Source organism: Hippocampus zosterae, unplaced genomic scaffold, assembly GCF_025434085.1.
Source record: "Hippocampus zosterae strain Florida unplaced genomic scaffold, ASM2543408v3 HiC_scaffold_339, whole genome shotgun sequence".
Taxonomy (NCBI): domain Eukaryota; kingdom Metazoa; phylum Chordata; class Actinopteri; order Syngnathiformes; family Syngnathidae; genus Hippocampus; species Hippocampus zosterae.
In genome coordinates this window covers 2,597-17,693 of record NW_026262889.1, presented here as the reverse complement: position 1 = coordinate 17,693, position 15,097 = coordinate 2,597, and the positions used below count along the sequence as shown (strand labels likewise).

The 15,097-nt window shown below is 53.1% G+C and overlaps 1 protein-coding gene across 1 annotated transcript; it reads left to right on the top strand.

Annotated features, from left to right (window-relative positions):
- The first annotated feature begins 7,342 nt into the window (after positions 1–7,342).
- Positions 7,343–9,794, top strand: LOC127594967 (lysosomal alpha-mannosidase-like). The gene is given in 5 exon segments (XM_052056687.1): positions 7,343–8,096; positions 8,099–8,449; positions 8,452–8,470; positions 8,528–8,655; positions 9,073–9,794. Coding segments are annotated over 5 exon segments (1,974 nt in total).
- Positions 9,795–15,097: the final 5,303 nt, after the last annotated feature.

Sequence of the window (15,097 nt, the reverse complement as noted above, 5' to 3'; positions counted from 1 at the left end):
TACGTGATCGCCTAGAAAAACGAGAGGATTGCCAAGCTGCTGGCAGACCTCGAGCTGGCCAAGACCAGGCCCAAGCTCAGACTCTGCTCCGGCCCTGAGGCCGCTGTCTTCCCTGTGATCGACTACGAAAAGGAATAGCGATAATACAAGAAGCACAAGCAGATGGTCGAGAAGGTCGAGATGGCCGAAAAGGAAAAGGTTACCTTGCTGGAGTAGGTGGAGAGGCTTAAGCAGAGGCCTGCGAAAAAGCCTTTGCGCATCAAGCGGGTCCTAGAAGTCACAGCCAAGCCTGTGACTGCTAAGATCGACTACAGCAGAAAGCGAGCGGGCTACAAGACACTAGGTGGATATGAGCGTCGACCAGGCGAGTAAGGAGAGCCTTATTTCGAGCTTGAACTGAGGCAGGCATATGGTCTGACGGTCATGCCAGTCCCCCAGAAGCGGAAGCGTGGGAACATCAACGCAGAGTACTCTGAGCTTGTTGAAGGGGAGCCTGTCGAGCCTGAGCCTAACTAGACATAGCAGCCTAGCAGCAAGCCTGGCAAAAAGAAAAAGCTGGTGAAGGCAAAGCCCAGGCAGAAAATGAGACCTATCAGTAAAGAGAAGAAAGTGCAATTCAAGCCATCGGGTGATTTTACTGAGGCGGCCAAAAAAGTTATAGAATAAGCGCTGGATGCAGGTGATTAGTAACAACAAGAACCGTCTAAGTTATGCGACGACGAACAAGCCCCTCCAACCCCTTCCAAGACCGATCCTCCTCCCTTTTAGACTAACCTTGCCTCCTATTAGACTGATCCTCCTCCCTCATAAACTGCCCCTCCCACCCCCTCCAAATAGCCAGCTCCAAGCCCACACATGACCTAGTCAACCCCAGTCCCACATCTTTCCCCAACCCCACAAAAATAATACCCCCCATAACCGACAATACCGTAGCCGCCTCCCGAACACAACTAGACCTTGCCGATGAATCTTCTAAATGAAGGCTTCAGCATCTCGGAGTTTAGTTCGAGTGAGGTGGAGATAAAGCTCATTGTGGAGCAGCAGTTTCAGTGCGACCTGGAGTTTCGTTGGGTGAAGTAGTCGGTTGAGGTGGGATGCCAGCATGGGTGCTGGGAGAGAGGGTAGGCCTGGGCACAGGCGGACTTGCCGACCATCGACGAGCAAGGCTGTGCCCTATTTGGTAACCTCGCCAGCCAGCTTCGTTTCTTCCTTTGGACCAAACCTGACCCCGACCGCGCAAAAGCCATCAGCGAGATAAAGCGCATCCTCCTAATCTTCTAGGCCCTGCCATGCCGCATGTCCCCACCGAAAAGGCTTTTCGAGTCTGATCTCAGCATCGATCTCGACAAGGTCAAATACGCCAGGGAGGAACTTGCTTATATCCGGAATGTGATGGTGCATCGGCCGCAGGCCAGGAAGGAATGCCGTCATGACCGGGCGGTGAAGCAAACCCCGGCTGGCAGACACGCGAGGGTGTGCTACCGGGTGGTCAATTAAGAGCCGGACCGCAAGATCGAGCAGCAGATGAGAAGACTGAAACGAGTGAGGTCTGAAAGAGCAAGGCTGCCGGTGTCCGAGGATGAAGGGTGATTTCAATCAGAGCAGTCGAAGTTCCTGCAGCAGCGGGGTCAGCCGATCAGCCAGCTCGTAGCTGACCGCGCAGTCCACCTCCAGGCCTTTCTTGCGGTAGCACACTCTGCCCTCCTGATCGACCCCCAGTCGCTCCTTCTCAAAGGGTTCTTCCAGCCCGAATGAGTATAGCAGCTTGTCTTCCCGCAGAGCGTGGTAGACCACAGGCGTGGTCTCACACTACAGGTAGTTCAGCTCGTTCCAGCAGGGCGACACGAACTTGAACTGCTTGTAGTCGGGGTGGGGGTCGGCCTTCAGCTGACGGTAGAAGAGGGCCAGGAATTTCTGGTCTCGGATGGCGTTGGTGTAGTTGAAGGTGGATTCGCGGGGGGTGAAGGAGTCGAGCAGGAAGAGCAGGCCCCGGTGGTTGCTTCTAAAGAAGTACTCTCTGCCCATTAATAATGGAGCTCGAGCGGGAATACTGGCAGCGGCTTATGAAGGACTTCGCGTATCCTGCCACCCTCACCTTCCGCAAGGAACTGCTTCCTACTATCCTGGATAGCCCCATGCCTGCAGAACGGCTGCGGCTGCTTGAACACCGGTTCGAAGGGTTCAGCAACGAGCTTGAGCACGAGAAGATGCGCTACGTGAAATGCCTGGAGGAGGGGCTCGGGATCGGCTTCCGAGAAGAGTTCGTGAAGGGGAACTGCCGGGCCCTGGCCCAATCTGGCAGGCAGCAGGTGCGGGATCGGCTGTTGAGTGATTGAAGATGTAATAAGAAGATCAACCGAACCTGAAGCTACTGGTTATAGGGGACGCGGGCGTCGGCAAGACCAACCTCCTGGGCAAGTACCTCTCCAGTCTGGATGCCAGCCATGGCCCGACCATCGGCGTCGACCTGCAGACCAAGCTGGTCACCTTCCAGGACGGCACCCAGATCAAAGTCGAGTTCTGGGACACTGCAGGCATGGAGCGCTACCGGACGATCACCCTCGCGCACTACCGCAGGGCTGATGGCGCGCTAATCGTCTATGATATCACGAACGAGAAAAGTTTCGAGCACTGCACGCTGTGGTTTAACGATCTTAAGAGCTATGCGGGCTTGAAGGTGGTCGCACATCTGGTCGGCAATAAGCTTGACCTGGTCACGCAAAATGCATCGGCAAGGGCCGTGCCGCGTGAGAAGGCAGCCCAGTTCGCGGAGCAGGGGGGCATGGGCTTTAGCGAGGTGAGCGCATTCGACGGAGCGCGGACCAACAAAGTATTCGAGGAGTTACTATAAGAGGTTCACAACCAGCGCAACCTGGGCTCGAAAGGGAGCGGCTGAGCATCGAGCGCACCCGAAAGCAAGAGCGCACCTGCTGCAATTGATTTCTATGTACTGGCGTGTAGATAATATAAGAAATAATGTAGCCCGTGACAGCCACCTGCAAGAAGCATAACAAGCCGGCCACCTACTTATGCGTGAACGGTAACTGCCCCTCCATGACCCCCGTGTGCTCCGCACAGGACTGTCTCATGGAGCACTGCCATGACCTGCAGCTCGACATGGTCGCCATCCACGAGGTTCAACAAAAGATACTCGAGCGCAGGGTCAAACACAAGGCCGTTGAGGCGGCGATCAAGGAACGGCTGCAGGCCTTCAACGAGGAGATGGCCCGGGAGATCGCAGCCCGTCTGGACTCCCAGTACGCCTCGAATGTCATAATCGAGAAGATCGCTCTACAGATTGATGAGCTAAACAAGGAGGAAACCGAGGCGATTACCCTTTTCGCGCAGCGCCAGCCGCACCTGATCAAGAAAGACGTGCTCAACAGACTGTTCAAGCTGATCACCCAGAAAATCGACTAGTCCAAGGTCAGCAAGCAGTTCACCCAGCTCAACGAGGACATTGTCCGCAAGAACAAGAAACTGGAGGAGGTCGGGAGCCTGTTCCGGAATAGTCTCCAGCTGAAGGCCATGTTCCAGCTGAACATGTACGACACTCGCGCGGTGGTGACTGTCGAGAGGTTCGACCGGATGGTCAGTTCCTGGAGCTTCAATAAGGAAAAGGTTGACGGGCTGACCTTCATAAGCAAAGAGGTGTTGTTCCTCAAGGGGTACGTGCACTTCCCGATCATCAAGTGCCCCGACACGGGCATCAAGCTGCTGGTGACCCTCTACGAAAACGACCGGGTCATCGAGCAGAAGGAGTTCACGCTCTCGACCGAGTAGGTCCGGGAAAAGGAGTTCGAGATCAACTTCGACAATGTGGTCAGGATCGACCCCTCGATGAAGTACGACATCACCTCGCAGGTGAAATGCGATTACTTCCAGGGCCGGTATGGGCAGAACGCCAAGGCCAGCGGGCTGCTGACCTTTTCGAAATCAACCAAGGACAACAACAGCACCTCGCCCACCACCGGGCAGTTCAAGGCCTTCCAGTTCTATAAGAATATCTGATCAGCATCACTCAGACCAGTCTGTTCTCACGCCAGAACCCTTGCACCTCGCGGCCCGAGAGGGTCCGGAACACCCCTCGCCCGCTGATGTTGTCCTCCGCGAAGGTGCCGCGGAATACCTCCCCGTTAGTGAGCTGGAGGGTGCCTTGGCCCTGCTTGCTGTCGTTCACGAACTACCCCTCGTAGCGCTGCCACAGTCCGCCCACCTGGTTAAAGTCCCGGTAGTTGAACGGCTGCTGTGACTCCTCAGGGTTTTCGTTATAGAGCACGCCAAAGCCGTTGAACCGGTCAGCCTGCCACTGTCCGTCGTAGGCGGGTCGCCCGTTGCAGTAGTAGAGGATGCCCTGACCATCCATCTTGTTCTCCCGCCACATGCCGCAGTACAGCCCTCCGTCCTGGTAGAAGAACTTGCCGTGGCCTTCTCGCATGCCGTTCACCTTCCACCCCTCGTAGCGGGCCCCGTGCTTGTACTCTTCCACGACGTAGACCGATGCGCTTGAGGGCGCCTGCTGGTGTTTCGAGTGGGTTGGCTGCTGCCTGTTTGAGTAGTCCTCCTCCTGCTCGCGGAGGACTTCTTGCCGGTGTGAGAAAGGCTCACGGTCGTAGTCTTGCTGACTAAGCGAAGGAAACTCATCCTCGGATTACTCGTGGTCGTTCTTGCAGTCCGCAATATCATCGATCGCAGGATTCTCGATGCCTTCCAGGTTGTCCAGGCCGTAGAGCTAGGACTCCAAGTCGCTTTGGTCAGGTAGCAAGGGCCGGTGCTCCTTGCCTTTCCCGTAATCAGCTCGATAAACCGACTGTTTTCGCCTGCTCTATTATAGGTATTGATCCAGTCGATCACTCGAAAGCCGTTCCTGAGGTCTGAAGCCTTCATGGTCGAAGTGCACCCGGGCCCGTTCCTGACTGCTGTTAGATTTAAACTGCTCAGTGTTGTTCTGCTTTTCGTAGCTTTGCTAGAAATGCCTTTAGAGATAAAATTGTTGGGTTTGGAATTTGGAGGATTCGTAGGATGTGGTTCTTTGGTGGAGTTGCTGGTTGGGGTTGGGCTGTTGAGGTTGGGAGATGGGGGGGTTGGTGAAGTGCTGGGGCTTTGGAACTGAGGGTGTTGAGTCAGGGGAGGCAGGGGAATGGCCCTGTATACTAAAACTCGGAAACCTCCCATAATCCGAAGGCATGATCGAATTATTCCTCTGCGAATTTGCTTGAGGAGCAGATTCCTGGAAGATGACCGAGTTGGTCTGCCGGCTGAACAAAGGCTGATCCTGAGTGGGTTGTGGGGCAGGAGCTGGCCGAGACACTTGCCCCGTTGCATTCTGGGGCATAACACGGTTCATCATGGGCTCGTGAAGCATGTCGCTTTAGATCGGTTTGAGATTGGATGGAGCTGGTGGTTAGGATTGCCGTGAGGGGGCAGGCATGGCAGGGTGCTGGGAGGGGGTGGCGATCGGGTGGTCGGGGTGATGATCTGCCTGCCAGAGGGATGGTTGGTTATATTCGGAAGTTGAGGGGGGTTGCTGTCTGGCTGATTGCCCTCGCTGGACAGGCCTGGCTCTTTGTACTGAGTGATAATTTTCTGGATTTCAGGAGGCAGACTAGACAAGTCGACATCGTAGCTTTTCTATAATGATATTTTTTCAACCACGGGAATCGATTGCTAGGCATGGGATCTTTCGACCGACCGGACCTACCGCTTTCCTGTTTCTACATGCTCAGGGTATTACTGAGGCTTTTGCATATGGGAGGGGTAGTTGGGTTAGGCCGGTTTTATGTGTTGTGTGAAGGTGTGGGTTTCTAGTTTCATTTGGGTAGAAGGTTGAACAGTTGTCGGATTGGCGAGCTGGAAAGAGGGGCGAGTAAATGTCACGCCGTGGCTCTCAACCGAGCCAACCCGCATCTGCGGGAGTGGTGGGCCCTCTTGGTGCAAGTACCTGGACTGCGGCGGAGGGGAGAGCGTGGCTGGACTATTACCCTTGTCAGCAGGCTGCTCCGGCTTTTCAAAAACCTTCTGTCCGAAATGCTCAATCTCATGGCCCCTGAGTCGGAATTCCTGCAGGTTTGGTTACAGATGCGAGTTGGGTTTGAGGTTGCGGTGCTCTGAGAGCTGCTGGATTGGGGTCTAGATGGCAGGGTCGGGTGGGTGCTCGGTCTTTCGGTAGTTGGCGAGACCGAGCCCTGGGACACTCTTCTTGGGGATAGCCTACTCTGTGGGGATGGTGCGATTGGTCAGCTGCACGCCTTTTCGTGAGGCAGGCTTGGCACGATGCGTGTCGGCTGCGAATTTTTGAGGTTCTCGAGGGGGTGGCATAAACAGTTTGGGCTGGTCGGCATTGGTGATCGGTTTTGGGGTCTAGCTGAAAAGATGGTTGATCAGGGAGTGATCGGCGTGGTTGGGCTTGACCCCGCCTTTGGAAGCGTTCATGACTGCGCGCTGCCGGTCCAGTTCGCTTTCATCAGCCTCGTCCTAGTTCAACAGCCTCTGTAGCTAACCCTAAAGCGCCATGAAGTCAGGTCGGTCGAAGGCCCCCCACCGTAGACAGATTCTGAGGATGTCCACCCAGTCGGCCGAATATCTGAGTTTGGCCCGGTTGACCTGCCGTTCGACTTCTCCTGCTTTGGACGGGAGGCATGGTCATATAAGCACTCGGGGGTGATCAGTAGCGAGGCACAGAGCATGGTGACTCCAAGGCCAAAGACATCGGCCTTCGCGATGGCTCTGACCTCGCCATGGTTCGTGCCTTCCGGGGCGAGCGGATGAACGATGTTTAGGATCGACACGGATCGAGCGATTTCGGGGTCGCTGATCTTGATGAACCCATCCTCAGTGACGAACACTGACATGGCGGACAGCAGCCCGTGCGGAACCTGCTCGCGTTGGAGGTAGGCCATGGCAAGCGTAACTGAGCAGGTGATCGAGACCAGCTCTTTCTCCTCGAAAGGTTTTTCCTCCTTGATGCGGACCTGTATCTCTTCGTGGAGGGAGTGGCTAGCGTACTCGTAGACCAGGGTCAACTGGTGCATTTCGGAGCAGAGGGTCTTCTGGGAGTTCTAGAGGACGTCTACTAGTCCCAGGAAATTGTCGTTCTGCAGCCGCTTCCGCCCCTGAAATTTGAATTTCTCTTGCTCCTTTTCCCGCGCAGACGCGAAGGTCAGTTCCTGCATGAGATAGTCCTTGCCAGTGCTGCTGTCCCTGACAACAGACAACCCCAGCTCCAAGTTCTTCCGCTGCAGGGTGTACCGGGCCTGATAGTCCGCCGCGCTGCCCTGCCCCATTCAAAATGAATATCTAACGATGATTATAAACCCGCTTTACTCCTGATCGAATGCTTATTATGATCTTGTTGAGCCTTGTCACCCTGGCCCTGGGACAAGGACAGACTCGCTACAAGGACGGCCCGATGATGGCCGCGCACCATCATGAGGCAGACCCCGGTTTGTACCGCAACATCACTGTACACGTCATCCCTCACAGCCATGATGATGTGGGCTGGCTCAAGACCCTCGACCAATATTTCTATGGCAGCCGAAACGACATCCAACTGGCGGGCGTACAGTATGTGCTGGACAGTGTCGTGCAGTACCTGTCGAGTAACCAGAATTATACTTTCTCGATGGTTGAAATAGCCTTTGTTAAGAGATGGTGGGACGAGGCGACGCCGCAGCAGCAGGACCAGCTAAGGGGATTGGTCTCCAAAGGGCAAATTGAGTTCTTGAATGCGGGGTGGTGCATGAGCGACGAGGCCAACGCCTACTACGAAGATATAATCGACCAGATGACGGTGGGCCTGCGCTGGGTCAACTAAACCTTCGGTGTAAAGCCGACCATCGGCTGGCACATTGACCCCTTCGGACACCAGCATGCACAGGCCTCGTTGTTCTCGAAGATGGGGTTCAATGCCTGGTTCTTTGCCAGGATCGACTACCAGGACAAACAGCAACGCATGGACAGCAACCGCATGGAGACAGTCTGGAGGCCAGCCGGCACTCAAGACGAGATCTTCACCCACGTGCAGTATCACCACTACAGTGCCCCGCCTCGGTACAACTTCGATATCAAATTCAACGACTAACCCATCATGGACGACCCCGGCTCGAGGGCTACAACCTTGACACCAAGGCGAAGGACCTGGTCGAATACTTCCAGTCGCAGGCCCTGCACTACCGCACTCGCAACCTAATCCACACCTTCGGCTAGGACTTCACCTACATCACGGCTGGAACCTGGTACAAGAACATCGACAAGCTCATGCGCCGTATCAACTCGGACCCCTCCCTGAACACCACCCTGGTCTATTCCACTCCCGGCAAGTATATCCAGGCCATCCATGGGGAGGGGCAGGCCTACCCTGTCAAAACGGATGACTTTTTCCCTTACTCGGATGTGGAGCATGGCTACTGGTCGGGTTACTATGTCAGCAGGACTGCCCTGAAGGGGATGGTTCGGACTTCGGCCGGTGGATGCAATCCGCCCGCACTCTTGTTTCGATCGCCCGACTTCGAGGCTCATAATACTTTAGGTCAAATGAGGAAGCTATTCTGAACGGCCTGCAAGCTGCGGAAGAGGCTTTCGGAGTGCTGCAGCACCATGACGCCGTGTCCGGCACGGCAAAACAGGCCGTGACCGACGACTACTACATGATCGGCAGTACTGGAAAAGCCGCCTTCTAGCAACACTACCTCAAACTGCAATCCTAACAAGCCAACCAAGAGATCGGCTAACTTCCGAGCTTTTTCTCCTGCTCCTGGAATGCGACCAAGTAGCAATGCAACCTTTACTCGTCACTCGAGAGTGGAAAGACCGTCCTCGTGCAGCTGTACAACCCTGGAAGGGCAAGAGAAGTGCCAGTGCGAATGCTGGTCCCTGCTCAGTCCCTCCACGTGCTCGATCAGGCCGGCAGCTCTGTCCCAGGCGACATCATCTGCGACAACGAAAACGACTCGAACTCGTGCACCCTTCTGCTCAGGGTTTCACTACCGTAGCAGGCGAACTCGTATCTCAAGATTAGGAAGGACTCTGCTGGCAATGTTCATGTGGCTGCCAAGAAAAGCGTTATAATCACAGAGAATACCAAGTCCTGGAGCCTCGGTGGCGGGAGATCTCTTTCAGTCGAGAGGAAGACCATGCTGTTCAATTTGACATGGGCTGCTTCACAGTGGAACACTTTCTCGCTGGCCTACATGTACTACGAGTCTTACCAGGGCTCTGGCCAGAAAAGTGGCGCCTATATTTTCCGGCCAAGCAATAAGACCTACTGGTACCCGCTCGAATACAGCCGTGCCACCACGATCTACTATTTCGAGGGCAGCTAGGTGCTGGCTATCTTCTTGCCGGGCGAGCGAGTGACCACCACCTTGTGGTTCTACCACAACGTCGCAGGCTACGAGGGGGCGGTCGACCTGACCACCCTGGTGGGCAGCATTCCTCTGAACGGGCAGGGCAAGGAAGTGGTCATGCAGGTGCACTGCCAGGAAATCAGGAACAACGACACTTTCTTCACAGATTCATCGGGAATGCTCATGCAGAAAAGGAGGCTGAACTACCAGCCCCAGTACAACCTGACAGTCCATGAGCCGATTGCCGGCAACTACTACCCTGTGGGCTCTTTGCTGAGTATTGTTGACCAGGACTCGAGCAAGCGGGTGTCCTTGATGACCGACCGGGCGCAGGGCGGCATCTCTCCTAAGAACGGCACGCTTGAGCTGATGATCCAAAGGAGGCTGCTGATGGATGACGCGCGAGGTGTTGAATAGCCTCTCGATGAAAAGAATGGGGATAAGGGCTAACACAAAAGCTACGACACACCCTTATTTTCGATGGTTCGGAACGCACCAGGCAGAAAGACCACGACCAGGCCCCTTTGCTGACCTATGCCGAAACAGCTGGACAATCCTTCCAAAAGAATTCCATTCTGCCGGCCAAGTTCACAGTCCCCTCTTGCATCAAGATGTACTTAAAGCCTCTGTCCAACAATCGTTACATCCTGCGGCTGCACCACACTGACGAGGAAGGAACCCCGCAGCAGGTGGAGATGGATTGGTCATCCGCCAGCGAACTGACTCTTGCAGCTAACCAGGACAGAGCTGGTTGGTAAGCCAGCCGGCTCAAATTCAAAGCCGAGGCCGGAACCTGTCCGCGGCAGACCTCAGAGCGGATGCTTCGAAGCGCGTCATTCTCCGAAAGCATCCAGCCCGGCGACATTCGTACCTTCGAGGTCGCCAACCTTTGATCACCTGATCCATGCATTCATAATGATCTTCACTCTGCTATGGGCAGGGGCTGGCGCGGCTCACTCCCAGACAAGCGTACTGCTGAAAGGGCAGTACTCGCCCTACTTCAACCAGATGGCCATCCTGCTGTCCAGCGGCCAGCTCAAGCTGCTGTCCAAGCGCACTGACAAACTACCCAACTGGGTTTACGAGACCGACTTTCAGTTCAATGAGACCACCCTGCAATACCAGCCGCACGAGTTGGTGGTGTTCGACCGGAGGCGGGTGCAGGTCTACGATGAGAGCGGGGAACTGCGGCACTAGCATGTCCTGTAGGAGGGGGACATCAAGCAGGTCTATTACTCCTGGGAGGAAGACCTGCTGATCCTGGCACTGAGGAATGGCAGTTGCCTGGCAGTCCAGCACCACCAGGTTACGGAGGTCACTGATGGGAAGGTGGGCAGAGTATTTCTCCATCAGGGGGCTGAAGGCATGGTGGTGCTCAGCTAGACCGAGTAGAACCTGATTGGCCAGATGATCAACGAAAACATGGCTCTCCAGAAATTGCCCAACTCGAGTATCATTGCGCTCTCAAGGCAAAACCTGACCTATCAGGTTCTGACTGACCAGCAGACCTTTGACCACAAGGCATGGCCAATCGATCCCAGCCGCCGCTTCTACCAGCCTCGCAAGGCAGGCCCCTTCTACATCGAGAAGGGGCATCAGTCGGTCCAGCTCTACTTGCTAAACGACTCCAAACTGGTCCCGCAGTTGAGCCTCTAAAGCAAAACCCGCGCTTCCCTAGAAGTCTAGTTCGAGACATTCAACGACTACCTGGTCATCCACGAGCTGGACTACTAGGCCAACCAGACCACCTACTTCAGGCTCTACATGCCGTTCTTCAAGTTTGATAGGGATCGGCTGAGGTGCAGGCTGTGCACAGACTGCCTAGAGAGATGTGAGGGCAGGTTCGTAGGGGGCTACTGGTACAACATGATGCTGCCCTTCACCTACCTGCAGCTGTTCATCATCATGCTGTTAATCAGTCAGAAGAGGAGACGTGGCGGGCGGGGCTTGGGCTGCATAGACTGCTGCCAGGGTATTGTTCAGCTTGTGGGCCGGTGCTGCTTGTGGACCCGGCATTAGGCTCGGTTCTGTTGGAAGAGGGTGAAGTACTGCTGCAGGAGGTTGCGCAAGAAGGAGGAGCAGCTGGAGGAGAGATGGAGGAATGCTGCCTGTGCTACCAGGTGGTCAGCGACGAGTAGTTCTTCCCGTGCGGCAGGCACCAGGTGCACCTCGACTGCCTGCGCAGCTACGAGAAAGTGCTACGACAGAGCGGCAAAGAAATCGTTTGCCCAATGCGTGACTGAAGCCTTAATATTGAATTAAATTTAAAATAAGAAGATAGACTTTCAAAACAAAATATTTTGTAGTGTGAGTTATAAAGAATCATGGTATTGATGCCCTATTCAAACCAATCTGGGTCGCTTAAGAGGCTTTTTATGCTTTTGCTCTGGAGACATTAAAATCAATATTAATTTTGCATTACGGGCGATTGTGAGCCACAAACGCTGGATATAAAGCCTGGCGGCACACCCCAAATTTAATTCAAGATGCCAGACTGTGAAACGACTGTCGATTGCGATGATAGTGGGTGCTCTGTAAGCATCTAATGCGAATGAACCCCTAATTATTCTTTATTCCTTTCTTCATATATCTAGATCCTTGATGCTCGTGTATACTTATCAGCAATGAGCTCATTCGTGCCTCTTAGATCTGAAAGAACGGCAACATGTTGTTTTGTAACTGAGCATCATGATGAATTCAGGTAATGATTTTCCTCTGAAAAGCATACCTGATTCTCGAATCTACTGGACGAGTGCTTGGTCGTCGAGTTGACTTTTTTTACAGAATGAAAGAATGAAGGAATACAATTTGATTCGTTCGTCACAGCTCAAACGCTATGAACTGTGTAATGTTTCAATCGGATTGAACTTGGGGAGGGGGAAAAGTCAACACATTAAATTAATTACCATGCGAACTCGCCCTTGCACCTTCCAGTTAATCTCTAGCCAAGTCAAAGCGACCTTAAAAGAAAATCGGGGAAGTTCGAAGGAAACTAAGAAACCTTGCCGATTATGAGGAGAAGCAAAAGCTATAAGTCATTGCCACATGACCTAACTTTGCTTGTGAAGCAGTTAGCATTTTGGCAGATCAAGAAGCCAAGCTGTAGGATATGATGGTCCGGACAGGAATAGCCGCTGTGAAACATGCTGCAGTACACACCGTCAGCAGATCCTCAATGGGATCTGATTACTCCAGCAAAGGTAATTACGCGGCGGCAGCTGCCATCAAAGGCGTGGCGAGAGTAACCTAGCGCCTGTATAGGCAAGGGGGATCTACCAGCAAAAAATAGGTGGGCAGAGACATTTATGAAACTGCTGTCGACTATGGTGCATACAAATCACAGCAATATCTCAACAAGTTGGTCGAGAACAGTGTGGTTGATAACTTGGCAGGCAAGACTGCCAACAACTTTGTGGCGGACGCCTCCATGGCTGCCAAGGCGGCAGCCAAGATGGGCGGATCAGGGATGGCATCGACTGCGTGGAACACTGTCAAGGCAAATGCAAAGTCGAGCCTCATCACGGCTGGGATTGGATTTGCCGTCGGGACAGTTGCTGATCTGGTCAAGGGAAAAGGCATTAAGCAGGCGGTCAAATCAAATGCGAAGTCGAGTGTCGGGTCCTTCCTTGGAGGGTTGATCGGGGGGGCCATCGGAAGTGTCGTGCCAGTGGTGGGGACTGGCGCAGGATCGGTCGCGGGAGCGTGGTTGGGTCGTGGCTCTCATCCTGGTTCTGAACCAGCTGACAAGATCTTCTGTATGTTCCAGAGCAGGCAGTGAAAGCACTAAGTTGTACGACCTGTCTTGACGCTCAGGCTCTTCTGCCTCGCCGCGCATCAGGCCGATGCCTTTCTTTCTGCAATGAGTGATCCCACAGACTTCCTGCCGGATGTATCAGATGCAGACTATCATGTTTTGTGATGACAAATAATGATATTTAACTATGTAAACCATATGTAGTGAAGATTTCATATAAAAACATAAAAATTCACTACTCAGTCCGAATCTTGGATGATCAATCTTGATTTTTTTTATATTAATGCTTTCTAATAGATATTTATAAATAAATATTTGTTTGAAAAAAGTTTTTACGGGAAAATCTGGATTTGCTCACAAGAAAATTTTTTAACCCCTTGTATGGGATTTAGAATGGACGCCCTATAGCTCTACTTCAAGGGTGATCATAGGCTCCTAGACTCTCCAAGGAAGAGAGCAAGTCCAAAAACGGGACATGCCAGAGCGGAGGCACTCGGACTGCGATTAGTGTCTTTGTTAAGCTTAAAAAATGGGGGCATTCGCTATGTCATCGTGTAGTTATAAACTCATAGCCGTACTTCTCTTGCAAGTTGCTGGAAATTCAATTTTAAAGAGAATTTTTCATAACAATAAGTGTTCATTAATGAGTTTAAACATTTAGACTAGATCAAGGCATCAGCGTCTTTCTTTCCGACCCTTTCATCGACATTCCGAACAAAAGAATCAGAAGAACTCAGCGGCCCTTCCGAAATCGACATACGCTTTAGATACCATTTTTGCTACTTATTGTACAATCCTAATATGTCTCTTGCAAGAGAGGAGCCATGTTAGCTACTGTGAACTTATAGAATCCCTGAGAGAACTTGGCTTGCAGTCTATTTGCTGATGAGGGGATGCTTTGAAAGCCATCCCGACAGATCCCTGCTTCAATACGCCTCTAGTCCTCCCCACTCTTCTCACTGTAGCCACTCACATAAAGCTGCCGAATTCGTATTCGTGATGGGCTGCTACCTCGCTCCTCTCTCTCGCTGGTAGTCCGATAAAGAACCACCGCCAGAGACAGCTCGGCATGAGACAGGTTCATGGACAGGTAGCAGCCCGTATCAGGCATATAAAATATCTTATTTCATTTAGCAGAGATCATGATCCCCTGGTTGGTGAGGCTGTTGGTTAATTGCTCAGGGTTCTTCGACATGAATCTTCTAGAGACGAAGGCCACCGTCTCCACCCCGTAGACTTTCTTGACGGTTTCTTAGAGCAGTGACTTTAGGAGGCCGTAGGGCTTATCTTCCAGGAAATGCACGGAGGAGAACACCACCGCCTGCTTCTTGTCTGCCGACAGGAAGGTAAACCTCGAAAGCCACGAAACGCCAATACTTTCAAAAGAGGGAATAGCACTCCTCACGATCTACTGGCAGCGGTGATCCTCCTGCGTGTCGGAATCATCACTTGGAAGGGGCTGGCCGTAGTTGATCTTCAGGCACTTCAGCTCCTGGCCTAAGGGGCCTTGGTAGCTAGCCAGTCGCGTCTTGGCCTCTGCTTTGAGGCCGGCCACGTGCAGGGCGATAATTTCCTCCTCTGTGCTTTATTTGCGGGCCAGCAGCATTTCCAGCTCCTTGGGGGTCAGTTTTTCACCAACTTCGTTCAAGTAGAGAACAGTCGCCATGGTAACTTACCGGTCCTCAAAAAGGATTGCCTGAGCCTTTTCTATCAGCTGCTCGCATCGCACAGGTATGTGGTTCAGCGCCAGCAAGAAATACACTCTCGAGAAGTTGCTCAGGTACTAAAACTTCTCAGCGATCAGCTCCACCATGTCGGCGTAGAGACGCACAAACTTGCGTTTCAAGGCGAGTTGTTTGAAGGCGGTCAGGTGGAACTCCACGGTTTATTTGCTTTTGAGATAGGACATGATCGCCTCCCGAATGATATCAATCTTGGCATTGTCAGGGTTGATGTAAGACATCAGATCGACGAAGCTGGCCCTGTCGAGGTGGCTGAT